Source organism: Pinus tabuliformis, chromosome 6, assembly GCF_031772625.1.
Source record: "Pinus tabuliformis cultivar Carrire ecotype Pingquan chromosome 6, CPIR1, whole genome shotgun sequence".
Classification (NCBI taxonomy): domain Eukaryota; kingdom Viridiplantae; phylum Streptophyta; class Pinopsida; order Pinales; family Pinaceae; genus Pinus; species Pinus tabuliformis.
The window spans coordinates 1221258467-1221279273 of NC_142292.1; the positions used below are offsets into that span (position 1 = coordinate 1221258467).

At 33.8% G+C, this 20807-nt stretch overlaps 1 protein-coding gene across 1 annotated transcript; it reads left to right on the plus strand.

Moving 5' to 3' along the window:
• The first annotated feature begins 13693 nt into the window (after positions 1 to 13693).
• Positions 13694 to 16499, plus strand: LOC149263098 (putative 12-oxophytodienoate reductase 11). The gene is made up of 5 exons (XM_089387132.1): positions 13694 to 13816; positions 13911 to 14051; positions 14163 to 14293; positions 14584 to 14763; positions 14913 to 16499. Exons 1-5 carry the CDS (start codon positions 13722 to 13724, stop codon positions 15494 to 15496), a joined length of 1131 nt encoding a protein of 376 aa, XP_089243258.1. The 5' UTR covers positions 13694 to 13721; the 3' UTR covers positions 15497 to 16499.
• The last annotated feature ends 4308 nt before the right edge of the window (positions 16500 to 20807 follow it).

A 20807-nucleotide genomic window follows, 5' to 3' on the forward strand; every position in this document is an offset into this window, starting at 1 on the left:
TATGCAAAAGAAAAGCTTGATGTTCAAGGATGACTAATCTATCAGATCAGTGCTATTGTTTACTGCTGTCTGTCAATGAAGTCTTCTTATATCTGAAACTAAAAATGAATGCATAAAGAGTTTGTGCATCATTGATTAATTGATTGAGAAAGAAGGGTGATCCTTGTTGCTATCTGTTTAGAAATCTGTAATATGACAATATATCTTTAGAATGTCAGTAATTGGTATAGTTTGTGGTTTAGAGGTTTTATGATTCAGTATCTTTAGAAGTATACATAGGTTGGGCAAAAGGAAGTAGCATATACATGCAAGTTTGATTCAATAAAGGAGTGTATAAATTTTGACACATGCCATTTGAGGTTACAGGTTAGTTCTGGTTATTGATGTAGTGTTCTGGGTTTAGATCTGTGTACTGGTTACAATGATTTGTCTGTTCTAGTTGATTGGTTGAATTTGATTAAGTTTGAATAAATGGTTGATTCAGTTGCATCTGAGGTTCAGTGATTGTTTGATTCAGTTGTTTCTAAGGTTTAGAGGTTTCAACGATTGATTGTTTCAGTTATATCAGAGATTGAGGTTTGGGTTTCAGTTATATTAGAGATTGATTGGGTTTCAGTGATTGGTTGATGTAGATGTATTTGATGGTTGTATTGCAATGGTGATTGATTTTGAGCTTCAATGTTACTAATAGGTCCAGTATGAAAATTTGATGAAACAAGGCCTTCATGTATATTGTAGTAATGTGTACCAGGAGTATCCAGTGTGAAAATTTATGAAATGTGGTCCCTGGAGGATGCTGAGGGTTGGAGCCTTTAGTGAGGAAGTTGAAGTTTCCTGACAGTAGTGGTTGGTGATTTGATCAGGGGGTTGGAGCTCCCTTCTAGTAGCAGCTGGAGAACGAGTGAAGGTTGTAGCCTTCTATAGGTTGGAGCCTACATACTAGTAAACATATCAGCTAGTACAAGAACCAGGGGGTTGTAGCTCCCTTCCAGTAGAAGTTGGAGAACGATAGAAGGTTGTAGCCTTCTGCAGGTGGGTGCCTGCGTACTAGTATGAGTCTGCACCAGTACAAGATTGTAAACAAATTTTATTATTATTAAAAGAAGACAAAGACAACAGCAACAGGTGGTTTTCAGCTACATTGTGTTTCCACCTTAAGTCTTGGTGTTCATGTGTTACTTATGTGTGATGGTTTATTTTGTTATTACTGCACATGGTTACTATTTAATATTTAATAAGTATTGATGCACTAATTAAAGATCAACATATGATGAATTAACTGAATCATAAGTTCACTGGATATACGTTGGTTACCTTAAGAATAGTTGCCTGCACACGCGAGTTCCCTTCACTGAAGTAGCATATATAAATATGAATATGGAAATGAAAAAGTTATTTGTTTGTAAATACTGATTCACACCCCCATTCTCAGTATTATTTCCAACAATTCCACCACAATGAAAAAATTTCAATTTATTAATCACACAATATCTAAATTACACCTAAAATCTCTAAAAAGTAAGAAACAAAAAATAAAGTAACATGCGCTAAAAATATAGGAGTTCAAACCACACAAACAGACTCTTCACAAAGATCAATATTTACCAGTTGGTGATGAAATCCAACGTCAAAGAGATCAAGGTGATTTTTTTTTTATAGAAAATGAGTGTTGGGAATCAGTTACCCTGACAACCTGCTTAATGAAATGGTTTGGTGCAAGTAACTCTGCTATAAATCATCTCAAGCAAAGATTACCCTCAAGAGAGTCCAATTGAGTCTAGAGAACGCATGTTCCAAGTACATCAAGACCTTCCCTCTGCCATCACCTTAGGTAGAGCCCTTAGATTATAGTCACTAAGTTTATCAAATATAACAATTTTACTTTGGGGGGTAGTGGTAGATCAGATGTACATACAAGGGTAGAGTAACAAGCTCAATCCCCTTGAAGGCTCCTCCACATTATCAATTGGAGGTTTACTTTCAAGTGACCCCAAGTACCTTTTAGAGTCATTGTAATATGTGAAAATTGTTGTATCTAGGCCAATGAAGTGGGTCGGATCACTCCACTAGAGTCAACACGACTTCGTGCTTAACTCATGTATAAGAAGAGCTTCCCATAGAAAAACGGAAATAGTTGGATTTTCTCTCCCTAACTCAAGATTCTATTGTTTGTTTGTATCTTTGGAAAGTTTACTTCCTTCCCTATTCCAAAGCCCTACACTTAAGCTACTGTAGGTGAAAAGAGCCCTAACAAATATAAAATTTTAGGTGAATTTTAATTAACGATGTATTATTAAGCTGTTCTTTTACTCCACAGGTGATGTTAATGCACTCTAAAATTCAAAAGCAACTTTCAATTTCGATGAAATTCTATTTAGAGAAAAGAAAGAGTCTCTTTGATTTTTTGAGAAGTGAAATACAAAAACTCACAACTTTTCCAATTTCCTAAAGCAACCAATTTCACTATTTTGTAATGAAAACACAGTCAACAAACTAATTTCTGGATTTCCCTAATCATCAAAATAAACTTAAACACTCTTTTCTTCTAATCACTCAAAAATTCCAAGTACACAGAAATCAATCAAGAAGGTTGGAGAAAAGAAATATTCTCTTATGAATACTTTGATTTAAAGACAATAATAGTGCAATCATGAAAATTTTCCCAAGATGAAAGAAAAAACTTCTTTTATCAAGAAAAAATAATTACAATTCTTTCACAAAAGAAAGAGCTCTTTAGAAACCCTAATTTGCAGTTCAAAGCGATTTTGACCACAACTTAATCGGTGTATTTCACATAACAAAATAAGAATATCACTTACAGAAAGATAGTGAAACTTGTTTTGATCAATCAACAAATCACCCAGGCAAAACCTTAAGGTATTCTCTAAAAAAGACCTAATCTTTAAAAATCATCAACAAAGCAATCAACTGAGTTCAGAAGAGACAACACACACTCTAAACAAATAGAATGACACTTTCAGAAAGACAAATCTAGGCCTGGGTTGAAGCTAGTATGATATTTTCAAAACAATTCAAGGCCTGTGCAAGCTTTCAATAGTAAACAGAGCGCATTCGCTCAGTTTCTATGGGAAAGAAGGCTCATAGATGCGCTCTGTTTACAAACAAACACAGTGCAGGGAGTAAAACCTAAAGAAAAAAAAAAAAAAATCAAGAATCAACCACTAAGATCTAAAATGCCATTAATTTATGAAGACTCAAGTCTAGATAAATCAGAAAAATCAGAAAACAAGGTTAAGGAAAAATATGAGAACAAAGACGTTCCCTAGTGGAGTCGCCAGTTCGTTACATTGAACAATCCCTCTTGTAGAAAAGAGCGATCTCCCTAGATCTTAAATGGAAACTAGAAAAAACCATGGCAAATGAACTGACTCTTTCCCTAAGTTGAACTTGTTCGAATTATAAGCAGTATAACTAATGGATAGACCTCTTACTAGTGTCATGAAATTCCTGATGAAGGTCCCTTATTGTGACTTGATGCAACTCTTCGATGCTTGATAGGACCTACAAAGAACGTGTGATATAATAATTCAAACAACTTAGCCTAATGATTAAGGAAATTAGGAATTGAATTTTCCTTTATGAATATAATAAACAGTTGTAAACTATTCATCATTCGCAAGAGAGAAAATCAATGGGAGAAATTTTTCATTTGTATTAATCAGAAGATAGGAGGAGCCTTACAACCTTCGCCTTGATGTCGTGAGGTCCCTCCCAAATGCCTTCAATATCCTCCTCAGATGACAAGCTCTCCATTCTCAAACCAACAACATTATTTGTATTCTTTGAATTATGACCTCCTTCATCCCTCAACCCTCTAGCCCTTTTATAGATCAAAAAGGGGGAAGTTTCAGATCTCTAAGAAGAGGAGGAACCCCCTTTAATGAAGGATTAAGTTACCACAAGAAAAGGGATGGAGATTCATCTTATGAGGGTTATAGTTCGAATAGTCATCACCTGGAAGCATTCAATTGGGCAATATTCGACCAACTATGTTTCTATAATGTAGTTTTTATTTTTACTTTCTAGAATTCACCTGTGCAGTTTTATAGTTGCAGACAGAGCGCATCTCTGCACTGTTCTCAGAGTCAATTTCAATGCATGTGCGGGAAACTCTAGAGAAATTGGCGTAGGTGAAACTTAACAAGGTGTAAGGGCTATTTGACCCAAATTTCTCATGTACTTTAACATATTTTGAGTTGTTTTACTTCTAAGGGAGTTGGTTTCAACATGTTCGCGGATGGTAAAAAATATGTAAATTGATCAAGTGTCATGGCAACAAATTGACATGTAACACAATTTGAACGAGCTAGACTTCAAGTTGAAAAGAAAAAATCTGATCTTACATTATGGATCACAAAATCCTAAGATCTAACAAGAAGAAGACACACAATGCAACAATACAATGGTTTTTCTCCCCTTGAGGGTTTCCACCTAAAATCTATGGTGTTCACTTGTGTTGTTTTTTATGCTATGTTTTGAAGTTGCATGCATGTTTAGATTTGTTGTTGATGTACTATGTTTTTGGTTATCTAAGTGTTTAATTGATTGAATAATTCTTAGTAAAAATTGGTTATGATGATTCCTTAGATGTTATAGTGATTCACTCCCCCCTCTCAGTATAACTAAGTTTCCAACAATTGGTATCAGAGCATGTTCCTTCTCTTGCAACTTAATTGTTGGAAGTTAGATATGGGTGAATAATAGATAACCATAGTATTCCACTGCTCAGTCTTGCAAACTTTCGAGAGTGGAGAGAGAAGGTAAAATCCCATTTATTTGCACTTGGATATGAATTCTGGAAGGTCGTGATGAATGGTTATGGCAAAGAGCTGCCTTAAAAACAAGTTAAACAATGGATTGCCCAGGCTAAGTGTGCAATTTGTCGCAATATTCATAATCTAGACCTTGAGAAAGTCATGGATCTCAAGCCCGCAGAGGATATTTGCAATAGGTTGTAGGCCCCGCATGAAGAAGAAACCAGTAGCAATGGTGGATAAAAAGAGAAGAGGAGGAATAAGAAGGCCCCTTGGAAGGAAAACGATCAACTAGATTAGAACTGTTCTCCTAGTATCAAAATAGTTGACTTATCCACATAAATGCATCACAGAAAATTCATTCCAATTCTAGTCACATGAGGGAGTAGAAAAATATTCATTTGTCTTTGGCCTTCATGTCCTTGACATCAAATGACCTTTATATATATATATATATATATATAGAGAGAGAGAGAGAGAGAGAGAGAGAGAGAGAGAGAGAGAGAGAGAGAGAGAGAGAGAGAGAGAGAGACCTTTATATATATATATATTTTTATATATATATATATATATATATATATATATATAGAGAGAGAGAGAGAGAGAGAGAGAGAGAGAGAGAGAGAGAGATTCTCTTTGGGGGTCGAATAGGTGCCTCTTTAGGGTTAAGTTGACTTTACAGGGAGGACAACTGACTTGGTATTCTTGTGGGCCATAAATCAAAATGTAAAATTCAATTTTTTCCTTTTGAGAAGGTCATGAAGAACATGCCTTCTAATCATATAAGTGTTTATTTTGTTGTAAATTCTTGTATTATGAATGGCCAATCATTATAACCTATAACATTAAAGTAATAAGGTATGGTTCATCGTAAAACCAGGGTGACTGGCCATCTAATGTGGTGTGGTGATAATGAGTTGTATGAGGTAGGTTGATTTAATATTGTTGAGTCATTGCAAGAGGGTTGATGTATGCATGCATGGTGGTCTACATTAACCGAGAACTCTTTTATTATCTTATACTCATGTAGCTATCTGATGTGGGTAGGATTATGAGTTGGGTAGCTATCTTGTATGAGCATGGTGTTTATGGGAATGCTTGAATTATGAGGTTGCATCATTCTTGGCTTTTTGCATGGCTGTATGATAGCTCCTTGAATGATTATCTAAGACCACCCAAGATTGTTCATAGTAGCTCTAACATTAGTTCTCTTTATATCTTGAAGGTCTTGATAGCTCATTATTGTGGCCTTATAATAGGTGTCTCCATTAGTATTGTGACTTATGTATTATGTATGTGAGGCAGATCTAGCTCATAAGGTGTTGAGATCTCTGTATAATCATAATAAGTGATTTACTGATTTACTGACACTATCATGCTTGTCATAATGCAATTATTACGTATATCGCTATATGGTATTGGATGAGTGGCTTTCAAGAGAAATGTTTATCTCTGTGTGTTGGAATGCAAAGTACTATAAAGAAATGTGTTGTGAGTTGTTACCTCATTTGTAAAGGAATGATAAGTCATATAATGTCAAGACTCTCTTACATGGATCATTTATTATTCTCACAAATGGTTTATGTAATGACAGGCTAATGTTGATTGTTAATCAACCATTAGATTAGTTTTATGCTCATTTTCCTCTTATAAGCATGTGTGAATTCTTGAATGACAATGGTAAAAGTCGAGGAGACCTGTGAATAATGTCAAGAAAATGTGGGTTATTGTCTCCTTGGGACTGACATGTAAATCCCATGAGCAAGAGGTCATGGGATCACAAAACGTCAAGTATGAGAGCCAACGAACCTTGTTGTTGATTGTTATAGCAAAGGAGCAAGAGGCATATTGAGAAAGTTGCTAAGTATAATGATGTGTTTGATGGGATTCAAACTTGTTACTTAATAACTAGATTTACATGGTGGTCGCAGATTCTTGGAAGGGCTTTCTATTGTAATGATCCTAGTAGATGGGAGTTGTGAGACGAAAAGTGTTATGTCAGGGGATGGGGAATTTCACATCATGGTAGAGGGAGCATGTGAAGACTTTGTGTTGTGGAGTTGGGCCGAGGCATGAGGATGTATAGACTCACAAATTGGACTGCACAATAGACCTTGAAAACTCATATAATGACGAAGTGCTCTTTTGCATAAGGCCATATCCCTGGTAGAGCCCATGATGGGGTTGACGTAATAGTGTGACATGGAAGGAATGCATATGTGGCCTACAAACAACATGACATGTGGCCACAAAAAATGTCCTTTTGGGATGGTTTTATGGCTTGTAATTGAGTGACACATGGCATCTTCAAAAGAGGCCACATGGAAACATGACATCGACATGATGACATCTTGGGATGATGTTAGTGTGCCATAATTGTAGGTCACAAACCTTGGGAGGTTCAAGTGTGCAATTTAGGGGAGGATCCGGGGGACAATAAATCTTCTTGGCATTTGATGGAGAAAATTGTTATCACATGTCACATACTTCGGGAGGTTCAAAATTTTCATCCACAAGATAGGTTGCGATTAACAAGGTTAGGGAATGTGAATCTTGTCATAAAAAATGGGGATTGTTATACCGCATGAGAGTTCCTTCGTGGTGTAAATGTTTTTCATGGAGGTCGCAGTTGATGGAGACCAAGGAAACATGAGACCACTCGGTAATTGATGCTAATATTTTCTATTCGCATTGAGAATTTGAAGTGGATGAAACCTCGTAGTGGCCCAAGAGATGGGAGTCACGAGATGGGAAATCCTCATGTCATATAACATGGAATTCATGCCTTGGAGGCTTGGCAAGATAACGCCAAAGGAACAATACGAAGACACATAAGGTGTGGTGGTGTGGTGATGTGGAAGAAGAAACGATGGAAGATGTGGGTGACATGACAAATCCATATAGGCCAATGGGAGGATCCACGTGGCATTGCTTCTTGATGTGGTAGGGTATTATTAGCTAGACTTTAAATGACCACAACTTTTGAACCTGGTGTCATATTTTGATGAATTTTATATTGTTGGAAATCTCTCAATGAGTTATGTGATGCTGTAGCCCAAATTTGATTCCACTAACTTTGGAGAGAAAGGAAATTTTATAACCTCGTTTCTATAATGAGACAATGGAGGTCGACTTAGGATAAAGCAACACTTCCCATTCATCTTGGAAGGTTCAAGGGGGTGGGAGGTAGTGATACATTGAAAATTATCCCATAGACTTTACTCCATCTCGCTGAGCCATTTCTTACTTTTCTATGTTGATTTTATATTTATTAGGTTGATTTCATGCTTTCTAGGTCAATTTCGTACCTATCTATGTGTTTCGTATTTTGCACGAGCAATATAACTACTAATTTGTAGAGTGAGAGGTTTTACAAGGCCATACAACTACTTTCACATATCAAAGAAAAGGTTTGTGTATGTTGTATGACTAGACATGGTTTGATTGGTATCTTTGTCTTTCTTGGTAACATTAGATTGGATGCTATAATCTTGATTAGAGGCCAACTCCTCTTCCAAGTTGTTTGATTTTCCATTTGATGAATTTTCATCTCCTTGGGCATAACATCGATAATTAAGAGGTGTCTTATTGTCACATTCTAATGAAATTATGTGTTATAATTAATGAGAATCCATGTATTTTCATTTGGTAACCACATGACACAATAACCCATTTCATACATCTGAATTAAATAATGGCCATCCCTTATAAGTTTAATGAATGGTGTTTAAGGTTGGATGGGATATTCTTTTTTTAGTTAGTTGCAAATTTTAAAGTCTAAGTATACTTAATTTCATGTTTAAACCAACAAATAACCAACTCCACATTAGATAGTGTTTCCCTTCTCTTGTAGGGCACTTTAAGGATAACCATAACACTTCTTCCCATTGCTTGATGAAAAGAGCATTAGTTTGATGGTTGGTATTTAATCTAAATAAACTTTACCAATAACTGACATTGTTGACTCAATGGTTTTACCCAAGGCATTCTACTTTTATGGGAGTCTTAAATTCATTAAACAAACTATCACAATCAAATTGGAACATACACATAAAACCATGAGAATGTCTTGGCTTTGGTGAACTGAATAAATTTAGTTTATTTGGATATATATGTATAAATGAGTTGGATAAGGAGTTGTTAGTGATTGAGTAATTGCAGAGTTCTTGTCATTATTAACATTAAGCATGAGCTATTTCTACATATGTATAACAAAATAACAATGCGCACTTTTGTTGGTATATTTAATCTTACAAATTTGTATAAAAACATTTAGCAAACTGCTACACAAAGTGCACGAGTCTTGTAACCTTTTCATGACAAAGATCTTTGCACAAAACTAGGAACTTGAAATAAAGCTTAAAAATCAATTTAAGTTAATGAAATGAGTGAATTAAAAATCTTTTAATTATTGATTACATACAATTAATTAATAATTTGTTTTATAGTATTTTTAAAATAATATATTAATAAAATTAAATAATGCGTTGATTAAAGATATTTAGAGATGTCACCATAAAGAGATTTTTTTTAAAACATCTTTAGGACTGGTTCGAAACGCGTCGACAAAAGATTGGTTATGTGATTTTGCCGAAGAGTTTCTGAACAATGTTATGGATCACAGAAGTCTAAATTCCTTAATCTTTAGGACTATCCGTATTATAATAAATATTTATAATAACTAATAATAATTTGATTTATAATTTAACCTATTATATAATAATTATTATTTATAATTTAAATGGATTTAAATAAAAAAATCAAATTTTATTATGCTTATTGGATTGGATTTTGAAAAGTGAAGAGAGTTATTTAATAAAAAATAAGAAAAGGAAATTTGAATATTTGTAAATCAAACACCATATACTATATATGAAATTGGAACATTCATGAAAACATGATTTTTGGCTTAGAACTTTGTTGCCGTATCGAATTTCTTAGGCAAAAAAATACACAATATAGTGTCAATGTCTATCTAACCCTTCCTTGCAGAAAAATGCATTAGATTTAGATTGCCCAAATGGAATGAAATGATAAAGCAACTCTCAAGTTTTGCGATTTCCCAAATTTAATGAAAGATGAAACACCTCTCAAGTTTTATGATTAATTTAATCAAATTATAGAATCTTTAATCATATTTTTATAATTGATTTTCTACATAAGTTCAATATCAAAGAATCATTTTGCGGTGAAGATTAATTAAAAGAATATATTGATACCCATAACAGAGTAAGGATTGATATAATAGGCCGTAAGCTTATTGATATCAGTTGTATTTCCATAGCTCTGTTTGAACAATGAGTTGGTCATTGAAGAGCTCAATCATATAACTTATCCCAAACCGCCTTTAAGTAATTGCTTCTCCTGCATCAGGTACATGAAGAAGAATTAGTAATAGAATTTCAAACGGTCGAAGACCTGTCTCTCTGCTTTTTACATGTACGTGTACACTGTATGTATATCATAGTTTTTTGGCATTTTGAGTAGCGGTCCAATTTCAAATTTCTAATTGTTGTTTTCTAAAATCGCGCGTCCATTATGTTATGCGTATCTTAATTGTGATCTGGTTGGTGGCGATGACAATCAATATGATACGCAGAGGTGACCCGATGGAGCTCGTTTCAACGCTCGCTGGAAGCTATGACCATGTCATGTGAATGGCCATGCACTAAATTCCATTGGTTTACTTGGTGCATGCCTTCAAAATTGCCTTTCTCAATCACAGTCATATATCATTGCTATTGATTGCCTTTCTCAATCACAGTCATATATCATTGCTATTGATAAAACACAATGGTTTCTGCAAGAAAGGCATTCCAGCACACAAATGCGACGTTGGTGTTGCTGCAAGGTACATGAAGAGTAAGAGCTGCTGGAGGCAAGCATTGTGTTCATACCATTAGAGCTGCTGGAGGCAAGCATTGGTTCATACCATTAGAGCTGCTGTAGGCGGTGAAGGGAGGCGTAGTACAGGTGCTCTGACTGGAGTTGTATTTGAACCTTTTGTTGAAGTCCAGGATGAGCTAGCGCAAGTTTCTTTATCATTCTCTGAATCTTTGGCGAGACAGAAGTTATCAGATGGTTGTGAAAGTAGAACTGAATGAGCAAATCAAGTAAGTAATGGTGATAATATAAAGTTGTATCTTCTCAGGCCAATTTTATTAGATAAATTTAATTTTTCAGGACACGTGTAGTTATAACCGAATCCATTTGCGTGCAAGTTCAGTTCTGTTCTGTTTCATATGCGTAAAGTTTGTTTTGTGGGATAGGGAAATAAGTTCATGTGCCTCTTTGTATGGGATTCCTTTTGGGTTGATGAGAGCTATTCCTTCGTTTTCTTTGAGTATTTTTTATTTTTTATTTTTTTATTTTATTATTATTTTATATATATGTGGGAAATTTGGAATATTTTTTTTCATATTTGTGGATAGTAAATTAGGTAAATGGTTAATTTTAATGGTAGGATTGTATTCTAAAAGAATAAAAAATAATTGAATTGATTAGCAACATTATCAAAGAATTTCAAATCTGTTTCCAAATACTTTAAAGTAATCTAAATTTATATTATATTATATTAAAAATTTTAATTGAATAGAAATTAACTTTTAATTTTAATTTTTTTTATTTAAATATAATTTAATAATTAAATGTTATTTTTGTATTTTATTTTAGTTTTTTAAGTCAATATTTTCTAAAATCCCTTTCTACCACAAGTGCCGAGATCTAATACCGTGAAATCCACCTCATGACAACCTCTCTAGGGGCCTAGCACTCGAACTTGCCACAGATAATTGGTAGTTGACCATTGAACAACCTCAACCCCACATACAATTCCCAATGACCCCTAGCACTAAAAAATACGAAGCTCCCACGACCCTAAGCCACCATCCAAGGTCGCTAGCTCACCCTCAACACAAATTCCCCACATGCACAATACACATAGGTTGACAACCAGACTTGTCAAAGAGAATGTTGTTAGCCACAATGAAACCCAAACCTCCTACTATGGCTTTGAGGGTAGCAAAACCAAGTAAGTCATAACTCAATGTGAGAAAAACATCAAAGGAGAAAATGATAAGAATTTACTTGCATTGTAGCAAGATTGGAGGTGGAGTGAGCAATGGTGCAATCTTCCCCAGCTATGAAAGTTGTGCAAGACTCAAGTTGTTTTGAATTCCCACATACCACTTCTAGCCACAACCTCGAGGGTCCCAAATAGCTACATTTTAAACCTGTAAATGTAACAACTCTTAAAGAACATGGCATCTTCCCCAGCTATGAAAGTTGTCCAAGACTCAAGTTGTTTTGAATTCCCATATACTACTTCTAGCCACAACCTCGAGGGTCCCAAATAGCTACATTTTAAACTCGTAAATGTAGCTACTCTTAAAGAACATGGCATGGCTTGAGAAATAAGCCATTTTGTGCATTTGGAAAACTTATACCACCACACTCTTAGCCCTAATCTCCGGCAACCCACTCAATATACTCTCGAAAACTTTCATGAAACTCGTAAAACTTTCCCAAACCCATTAGACAAAATAAAAAAATTATATTATTAAAAAAAATTATATTCCTAACATCAAAATTAATAAAAATATATAACCCATATATTTAAATAATGGATAAAATTAAAAGTCAAATAAACCATATACTGAATTAATCACTTGTTAAACAATTTGCTTATCCTATATTTACTGAATTAATCACTTGTTAAACAATTTACTTATCCTATATTTACTGAATTAATCACTTGTTAAACAATTTGCTTATCATATTTTATCCAAAAATCTAGTAATATAAATTACACAAATTTACCTATTCTTGGATCTAATAATATAAATTACACAAATTTACCCATCCAATTAGAATAAATATAAATGAGTGAAAGATTGACTAAATAGTTTCAATTTTGAAGCACATTGACTTGAGTTCCCAAAGCCGTTAATTCACATGCTGCGAAAGAGCCTGTCATCAATTCATCTACATGTATCAATCAAACTTCCCTCTTATGAAATAACACGTGATCAAGTTATCCCCTAGAATGAAACTTATGTAATATGAAACGACCTGATGCCAATGATTCAATGTACCTAATCAAGATTTCTATAAGCTAATGGTACAATGTACCTAGTCACAAAATGGACCCGGCGCTAACAACAATTCGGCAGAGTCTGACTTTGTCCGTTACGCTTGTGATGCTGTTTTATATGAATTCGAAATTCAGCCAAAACATGGTTTACAACTTTACATGGTTGTCAAATTTGTTGGATGGATAAAAATGTCATAATGTAAAAATATTTGGGTAGAGCAATGTTTAAATTTTTTGAAATAAATTCATCATTATCAAAATTGCGCAAATATTCAGAATCTTAGAATTTAATAATTATAATTTAAATTTACAAAAAAATTTATAAAAATTTTTCAAAATCATACCAAAATAAAATTTAATAATTGTAATTTAAATTTACAAATTTTTTTATTAATATTCTTCAAAATCATAACCAAAATTTCCATAATTTTCTGAACAATTTAAAAAGGCAGTTACTAGTAACTACCGCCTTGACCTCTCCTTCCTTCGGCTTCGAAAAATAAAAGCCTAATAATCAGCAGTGACGCGCCCGCAGCCTAAAGTATTTGAATTGCACACATGTCCTTCCTTCCTCTTTGAAAAATAAAAGCCTAATAATCAGCAGTGACGCACCCTCCGGCCGGCAGCGTAAGGTATTTGGAATAATCAGCAGTGACGCACCCGCCGGCTGGCAGCGTAAGGTATTTGGAATAATCAGCAGTGTCTCACCCGCAGCCTAAACTATTTGAATTCCACATCAATAGCAATCATACTCCCGAGTCGTACTCCATGCCGTTCCATTTTCTTGTAAAAAGGACCATAACCTGTTATAAATTCTAGAAAAAGGGAGAGGAAGAGTAACGACACGAACCACGATGGCAGGGGAACAAAACAAAGAAGAAAATCAATCAAAGCAGCAGATCCCACTGATAACACCTTATCAGTTGGGTCCTTTTACCTTGTCTCACAGGTATCAATCTTCTGCTCTCCTTTTTCTCATTTCCTATTGTACTCCTTTTGACAACATAGGTTGAGTTTGCTAATACTGGAGAGCGGTTTCGCAGGGTGGTTTTGGCACCGTTAGCCCGACTGAGATCCTACAATTACATACCACAACCCCATGCAATCCTATACTATTCCCAGAGAACCAGCCCTGGAGGTCTTCTCATTGCAGAAGCTACTGGCGTCTCCGACTCTGCCCTAGGGTAGGCTGACATTTTCTCTCTCAAATACCCAATAACCACATTCATGGTTATGAGACATTTTTTATTAGAAGACCAAATGATGACGACCATGATGTGGTGTGCAACTGACAGGTGCCTGGATACCCCTGGAATTTGGACAGAGGAGCAGGTGGAGGCCTGGAAACCCATTGTCAATGCTGTCCATGAGAAAGGAGGTGTTTTCTTCTGTCAGATTGGGCACGCTGGAAGGGTTTCCCATGTGGGTGAGTATGTATGCTAAAGCATTGCTATCCATTAATTCCTTTCATGTACCCACTTCACAGATCTGTGCGGATTGGGTTCTGTCGATTTGTTTCCAAACCATGATTCCCACTATAATGCCACTGTTTGTTGGCTTCATTTGGGCATGGCATCTTAGTTCTTGCCCTAATTATGGGTAGTGACAACTCTTAGTTCTTGCCCTAATAAATTTGCATTAGGTCAGTTTTTCTTTGAACAATTGCTGTGTCAGCTTCATTGAATTAAGATGGTTTAGTGGGTCTATGAAATGCAGATTATCAACCCAATGGCCAGGCTCCCTTTTCCTCAACAGATCGAAAATTATCGGGACAGCTTGTCTTACCCAATGGCAAAGATTTTGCGGATTATTCCACTCCTCGAGCTCTGAAAATTGAGGAGATTCCACAGATTATTAATGAATTTCGTCTTGCCGCCAGAAATGTTATCAAAGCAGGTAACAGTTCTTAAAGAAATCGCAAATTTGGCATTTACATATTTGCACACATATTACATAGGCTAGAGTAAAGGAAGATTTCGATTTTTGTCAAACAAATAAGAAAGTAGTATCTTTTTCCCTTCATAGTTTTGATGTCTTTGTGGCAGGTTTTGATGGTGTTGAAATTCATGGTGCCCACGGATATCTTCTTGACCAATTTATGAAAGACAGCATAAATAACAGGACCGATCAGTATGGTGGGACATTGGAGAACCGCTGCAGGTTTCCTCTGGAGGTTGTTGAAGCAATGGTGGAAGAAATTGGAGCAGAACGAGTGGGGGTACGGCTCTCACCATTTACACATTATTCAGAATCCAGTGATTCAGATCCTGACGCCCTTGGGCTTTATATGGCCGAGGCCTTGAGTAAATACAACATCCTGTATGCCCACTATGTAGAGCCCAGGCTGGTAAATTCATTTGATCCTGTTGCAACAGACAAGAGTCTGTTTCCAATAAGGAAGGCATTCAAGGGATCATTCTTGGTTGCAGGCGGCTATAACAGAGAAGATGGAAATGAAGCAATTGCAAGTGGTAAGGCTGATCTTGTAGTTTATGGCCGACATTTTCTGGCGAACCCAGATTTGCCTAGAAGATTTGAGCTAAATGCCCCTCTCAACAAGTACAACAGGGACACTTTTTACACTCCTGATCCTGTAGTTGGCTACACAGACTATCCATTCCTGGAGTGAACTGTCCATGGATATAAACTTCAATCACATCTTCAACACAACCCACCGTTCTTGTTATAATTTTCCATAATCAGATAGGGCCTCTTCAACAACAACCTTTTACACTACCTCAAACCAGTTAGAAAGGTACCCGTGTTTTCAGTAGTTGTTTCTGTATCGTCAATATGGTATGTTTTTTTTTGACAGAAGGTGAATGGGAGATCCAGGCTGCCACTATAACATCAGGAGTACATCCCTGTAGCTGCCACTATAATACCAGGAGTACATCCAACTACTTGCAAGTCGGATATACTAAGATCCTATGATTTTAGCAAGAGCAAAACTCTCGTGCCCCAAGGCGGGGGTCAGATATATTAAGATCCTATGATTTTAGCAAGAGCAAGACTCTCGTGCCCCAAGGCTGGGGAATCTGCTCCTGGAGATACTATGATTTTAGCAAGAGCAAGACTCTCCTATGATTTTAGCAAGAGTAAGACTCTCCTATGATTTTAGCAAGAGTAAGACTCTCATGCCCCCAAGGCGGGGGTGGCTCTGCTCCTCGAGCTGCCACCACAACCACCACAGCGACCAAAACACACCACAACCACCACAGCCACCACAACACAAGTCAGTATACTCAATGATTTGAACATTTGAACTGTAGTCTCTGATTTGAATAGGCCCAAGTAAACTTACCATCAAACCACACATCATTGTACGTCAATATGGCAAACCACACATCATTGTAGGTCAATATGGCATGTTAGTATATAGGGTTTGAGTATGTAAGGTAGGACATGTTTAGCCATTATATCATGGTCTAAGGTCAAGGATATTTAGTCATTGTTTTAGGGTTAATCTTATTTTTTCTTTAGTTTTATTAGTAGGGCATGTTTAGCCATTATATCACGCTTTAGCATATTTATGGCGGAGATTATTCTAATGTCAAGGATATTTAGTCATTGTTTTAGGGTTAGTCTTATTTTTTCTTTAGTTTTATTTTTCCTTTTGGATTTTTCCTTTTGTTTAGGGGGTCTTGATGAGATAAGATTGATGATATAAGATTTTTGATTTAAAATTAATTGGTGTAAATTTGTGCAATGAATATTGAATTAAGTAAGGTTGCATTAAAATTAATAATATATTTTTCTCATTATAAAAATTAATATTATAGTCTCAATTAAGTATTATGCATACTCAATTAAGTATGATGCATAATTCTTTTTGCCATATACTTGTCCACAATTTCATAGTTTTGTATGAATTCAATCCTTTGTGTCTGTGTTGAAAACTAGTAATTTAATTATAGTGAAATTGTTTTATTTGAATGATGATATTTGAGATATAAGTACAGTTATAATTCTATTTTCTTTATATATCATACAGTTATATGTTATGATTATTCTTTTGCAAAATAATTCTAGATTTTTTTTATTTTTATTTTTTTAATTTCACTACAAGTTTAAGGAAAAAAATATAAAATATGTCAAACACAACCTTTTATGAATGCATAAAAAAGTCTAATGTGCAACTTTGCTACTTAGTACCTATTTTTCATACAAAAAATAATTAATAATAATAATAAAACATACTTCTAAATTAAACATACTTTAATAGTAAGTCCATTTTGTAAGAAATATGTAAGAAGATTAAATTTAGTTAGAGGGTTTCAGATGGTTTCTACTTTGCATAACAACTAAAACTGGTTTTTCATAACATCAAATTGGCATGCACAAAGAATTTGTAGGTTTCTTTACACCAATGGTCAATGATGGTGTAATGTGTCACTACATAGTGCATCACAAAATCTTTTTAAATGTTGCTACAAATATCATTAATATGCAATTACTTCTTATAATGAAACTAAAGCACACTTTTAACATAATGAGCACAAAATGTACGGTAGGACATCAAAGGTGGGAAGACCTAGAAAGAAAATGAAGGATCAATTCTTTCTCTTTTCATCTCAAATTTTAAAACACCTACTTATTTTCTCTATCCAACTATCAATCAATGAATTATATTCCTTTCTTTACTTAGATTATAACTTATACTTGGTTGTCTAGGGTTAGCATCAGTATCAAACTCATATTCTCCACATTCAACATTGAGTAAATTAGCATATTTTGTTGAATTAATAAGAAACATGACTTAAAGACGAGAACTGTATCCCTAAAATCTTACTTGTTTGCATAAAAAAAATTCAAAATCCACTGGAAATTTGGAAAGTGATGCTACTAGTAGCATACAATTTTTGAGTTTGTAGTACAAACTTATGCATCCATGGCTTAAAAAGACATAATATTGCTAAATAAAGATGTTAAAAGGAACCCATGAAATGATAAATGTTGCTATCAATAACACTTTTTTTATTTGATTTAAAATTATAATTGTTTAAAACCATAGTCTTAAAAACTATTATTATATATTAGTCAAAATCTTAAAATCACCCCATAAATTAAAAAGTGATGCTTCTATTGTTACTAGCATTTGGAGATGTTAAAATTATAACATTTATGAAACCATAACCTAAAAAACATGAAAGGATGCCAATAAAACCATAAAATAAACCTTAAAGTTATCACCGATTTAGCAGTAGTTTATCTCTCCTAGCACCAAAATATAAATACTGACATGATGAAATCACCCCCTAGCTTAAAACCCAATATTACTTTTTGATATAGTTATTCGAACTCATTCCTGGATTAAGAAACATCACTATTATTTTCTTTATCTTCAAAAGAATGAGTGGATGAAGATTTAGATTACTGATATTCATATAAATTATTAATCAGTGCACATTAAATCTTTATGTATGATCAGCATTCAAATGTCAAAATCATTCTAGATAATAAACAATAAAAACATGCCCGAAAAATTCCATACACATTTATGTTATAAGTGTTTTAATATAATTATATAAAACACTTATAATACATATATATTTCTACTCTTATTACAAGACACAAATATATAAAATATAATATTAGTAGAATTATATATGTGTTATAACTGTTTTAATAGAATCAAAAGTATGTTTCTATGTATTATTATAAGGATGTTTTAATATGTGTTTTTATTAAAACACTTTATATCTATTTATTTATATATATATATGGCTGGTCAACTTCTTTTTAGCTCTAAAAGGGTACAAGAGGTCTTGGGGAATTGGCATGAGAAGTTCATAGCAAGGGTCATAGCATGGGTGTGAAAGCCGGCTCCCCTCTTGTAGTGGTTCTTTCGGCACTTCCAGTTAGGGCCTGTTCACCATTCCAAGCAAGCCCAATCTGCTCATTCACAATTGGTAGACGTTCCATCTGACGGGAGCTGTGTATTAGAAGATTGAACCATTTGGTATGTAAGAGCTCTATTCTTCATGACATTAGCAGATATATATATATATAACATAGATTCATTTTAGTTAATTTATTTTTAGGGCCTATCTATTTTGAACCCCTACTTTGGTTCATCATCAAGACAAAGAATGAATAGTAAGATCAACAAATAACATAAGTGAGATCAAAACATAACATAATTATAGTATATATACAACAATAAACTATTAATAGTTACGGAAATAAATAATAATATAATAATAAATGGAAAGTTTCAGTAAACTTAAAAAATTATTAAAATAAACAAGAAAAATAAGTATCATTAAAAAAACGTTAAAGAATGCCTAAAAAAATTATTATTATTATTGTCTTAGTAAAATAATTAATTAATTAATTAGAAATTGAGTAAAGTAACAATAAATTAAGAAAGAAATTAACAAAAATAATATTGAGGAGTATATATATATAATAAACAAGAAAAATAAGTATCATTAAAAAAGCGTTAAAGAATACCTAAAAAATTATTATTATTATTATTATTGTCTTAGTAAATTAATTAATTAATTAATTAGAAATTGAGTAAAGTAACAATAAATTAAGAATGAAAATAAAAAAAATAACATTGAAGAGTATATATATATATATATATATATAAAGTTTCAAAAATTCTTATTTTAATAATAAAAAAAAAGTTAAAGGATGCAATGATTATTGTTACATGAATATATAAAGTAAGAAAAAATAACCTAAAACATCGATGTGATGTGATTTATCGAGAGAAGTTTTGCTTAAATCATAAATGAGAGAAGTCTTTATTCTTAGGGATTAAATCTTTTGAGGTGCAAATATTTCATCATGTTTTGCACTAAAAAAAGGTTTGCATCTTGAGAGATCTAATGGCTCTTGGTTCTTAGTAGATCTAGAGTTAAGATGAATTACCCTTTCTATTGATATAATTTTCAACTACTACTTTATATTTGTAAATGTCATTAAATGAGTGTGTATCTATTCCATACCCATATAAAGCACCAATATAGAAATAATATGCCATATCAATACTTGAAACCATCTCATTTATCCCATGACTGAAATTTCACCCCTATACTTTTCTCGGTTGTTGATGGATTCAAGATGAATTACACTTATTTTTGATTTGATTTCTCTGTTGGTTGCCAACTCTTGGAAACTCAAGGTAATAGGAATTCAATTTTTTCAAGTGTTGGGTAGTTTTTTGCATCAACAAGCTCTATATGTGACTACATGGATGAAAACACCTTGCATAAAAGGTTTCTTGCACTTTATTTTACACTATAAATTGTATGCTACCATTATACTCTTTAAATGTTACTCTAACAATCCACAAGTTTGAAAATCAATTTTGGGAAGAGATATGTTATCCTTCATGGAATTTGTAACAATGTAACTCATGGAATATTGATAAATCACTCATTTAACGGGTGGAATGGATCTATAGGTGCCATGGAATACAAAATATAGTGAAGGAAGAAGAGACTAGCCAATGATGGAAGGATATACCATTGCACTTGAGATAAAATGAGGAGATAGTGATGCAAATTGACCTTTAAAATGCCAAACATTTTATCTTCTAGTAAAAAATGGACATTACACACAACCGGGAGTCCAAGAATTCATGTAAATAGAAAAATCAACGTGAGAAAAATGAAAGAAAATCAACGTGAGACATTTTTGTTTGGAAGGAAATTCATTGACCTCAAGTAGCTAGATAATCAAATCACTATCCTTTGATATCTAAGTACCTAGATGATAAATAATTAGAGAATATAGTGTTCACTAGATCTCAATTGGTCCATTTCAAACTAAAATAAAGCCATGCCAAAGTGAGGGGCCACAATTGGAATCTAAATTAAGTAATAAGAAAAAATGCACTGAATTGATAATCTGTATCATTCAATGTTATTGCAAAATATAGAGGATGAAAGAGCTTAGTCTAAATATCATTTTAACACTTTACAATA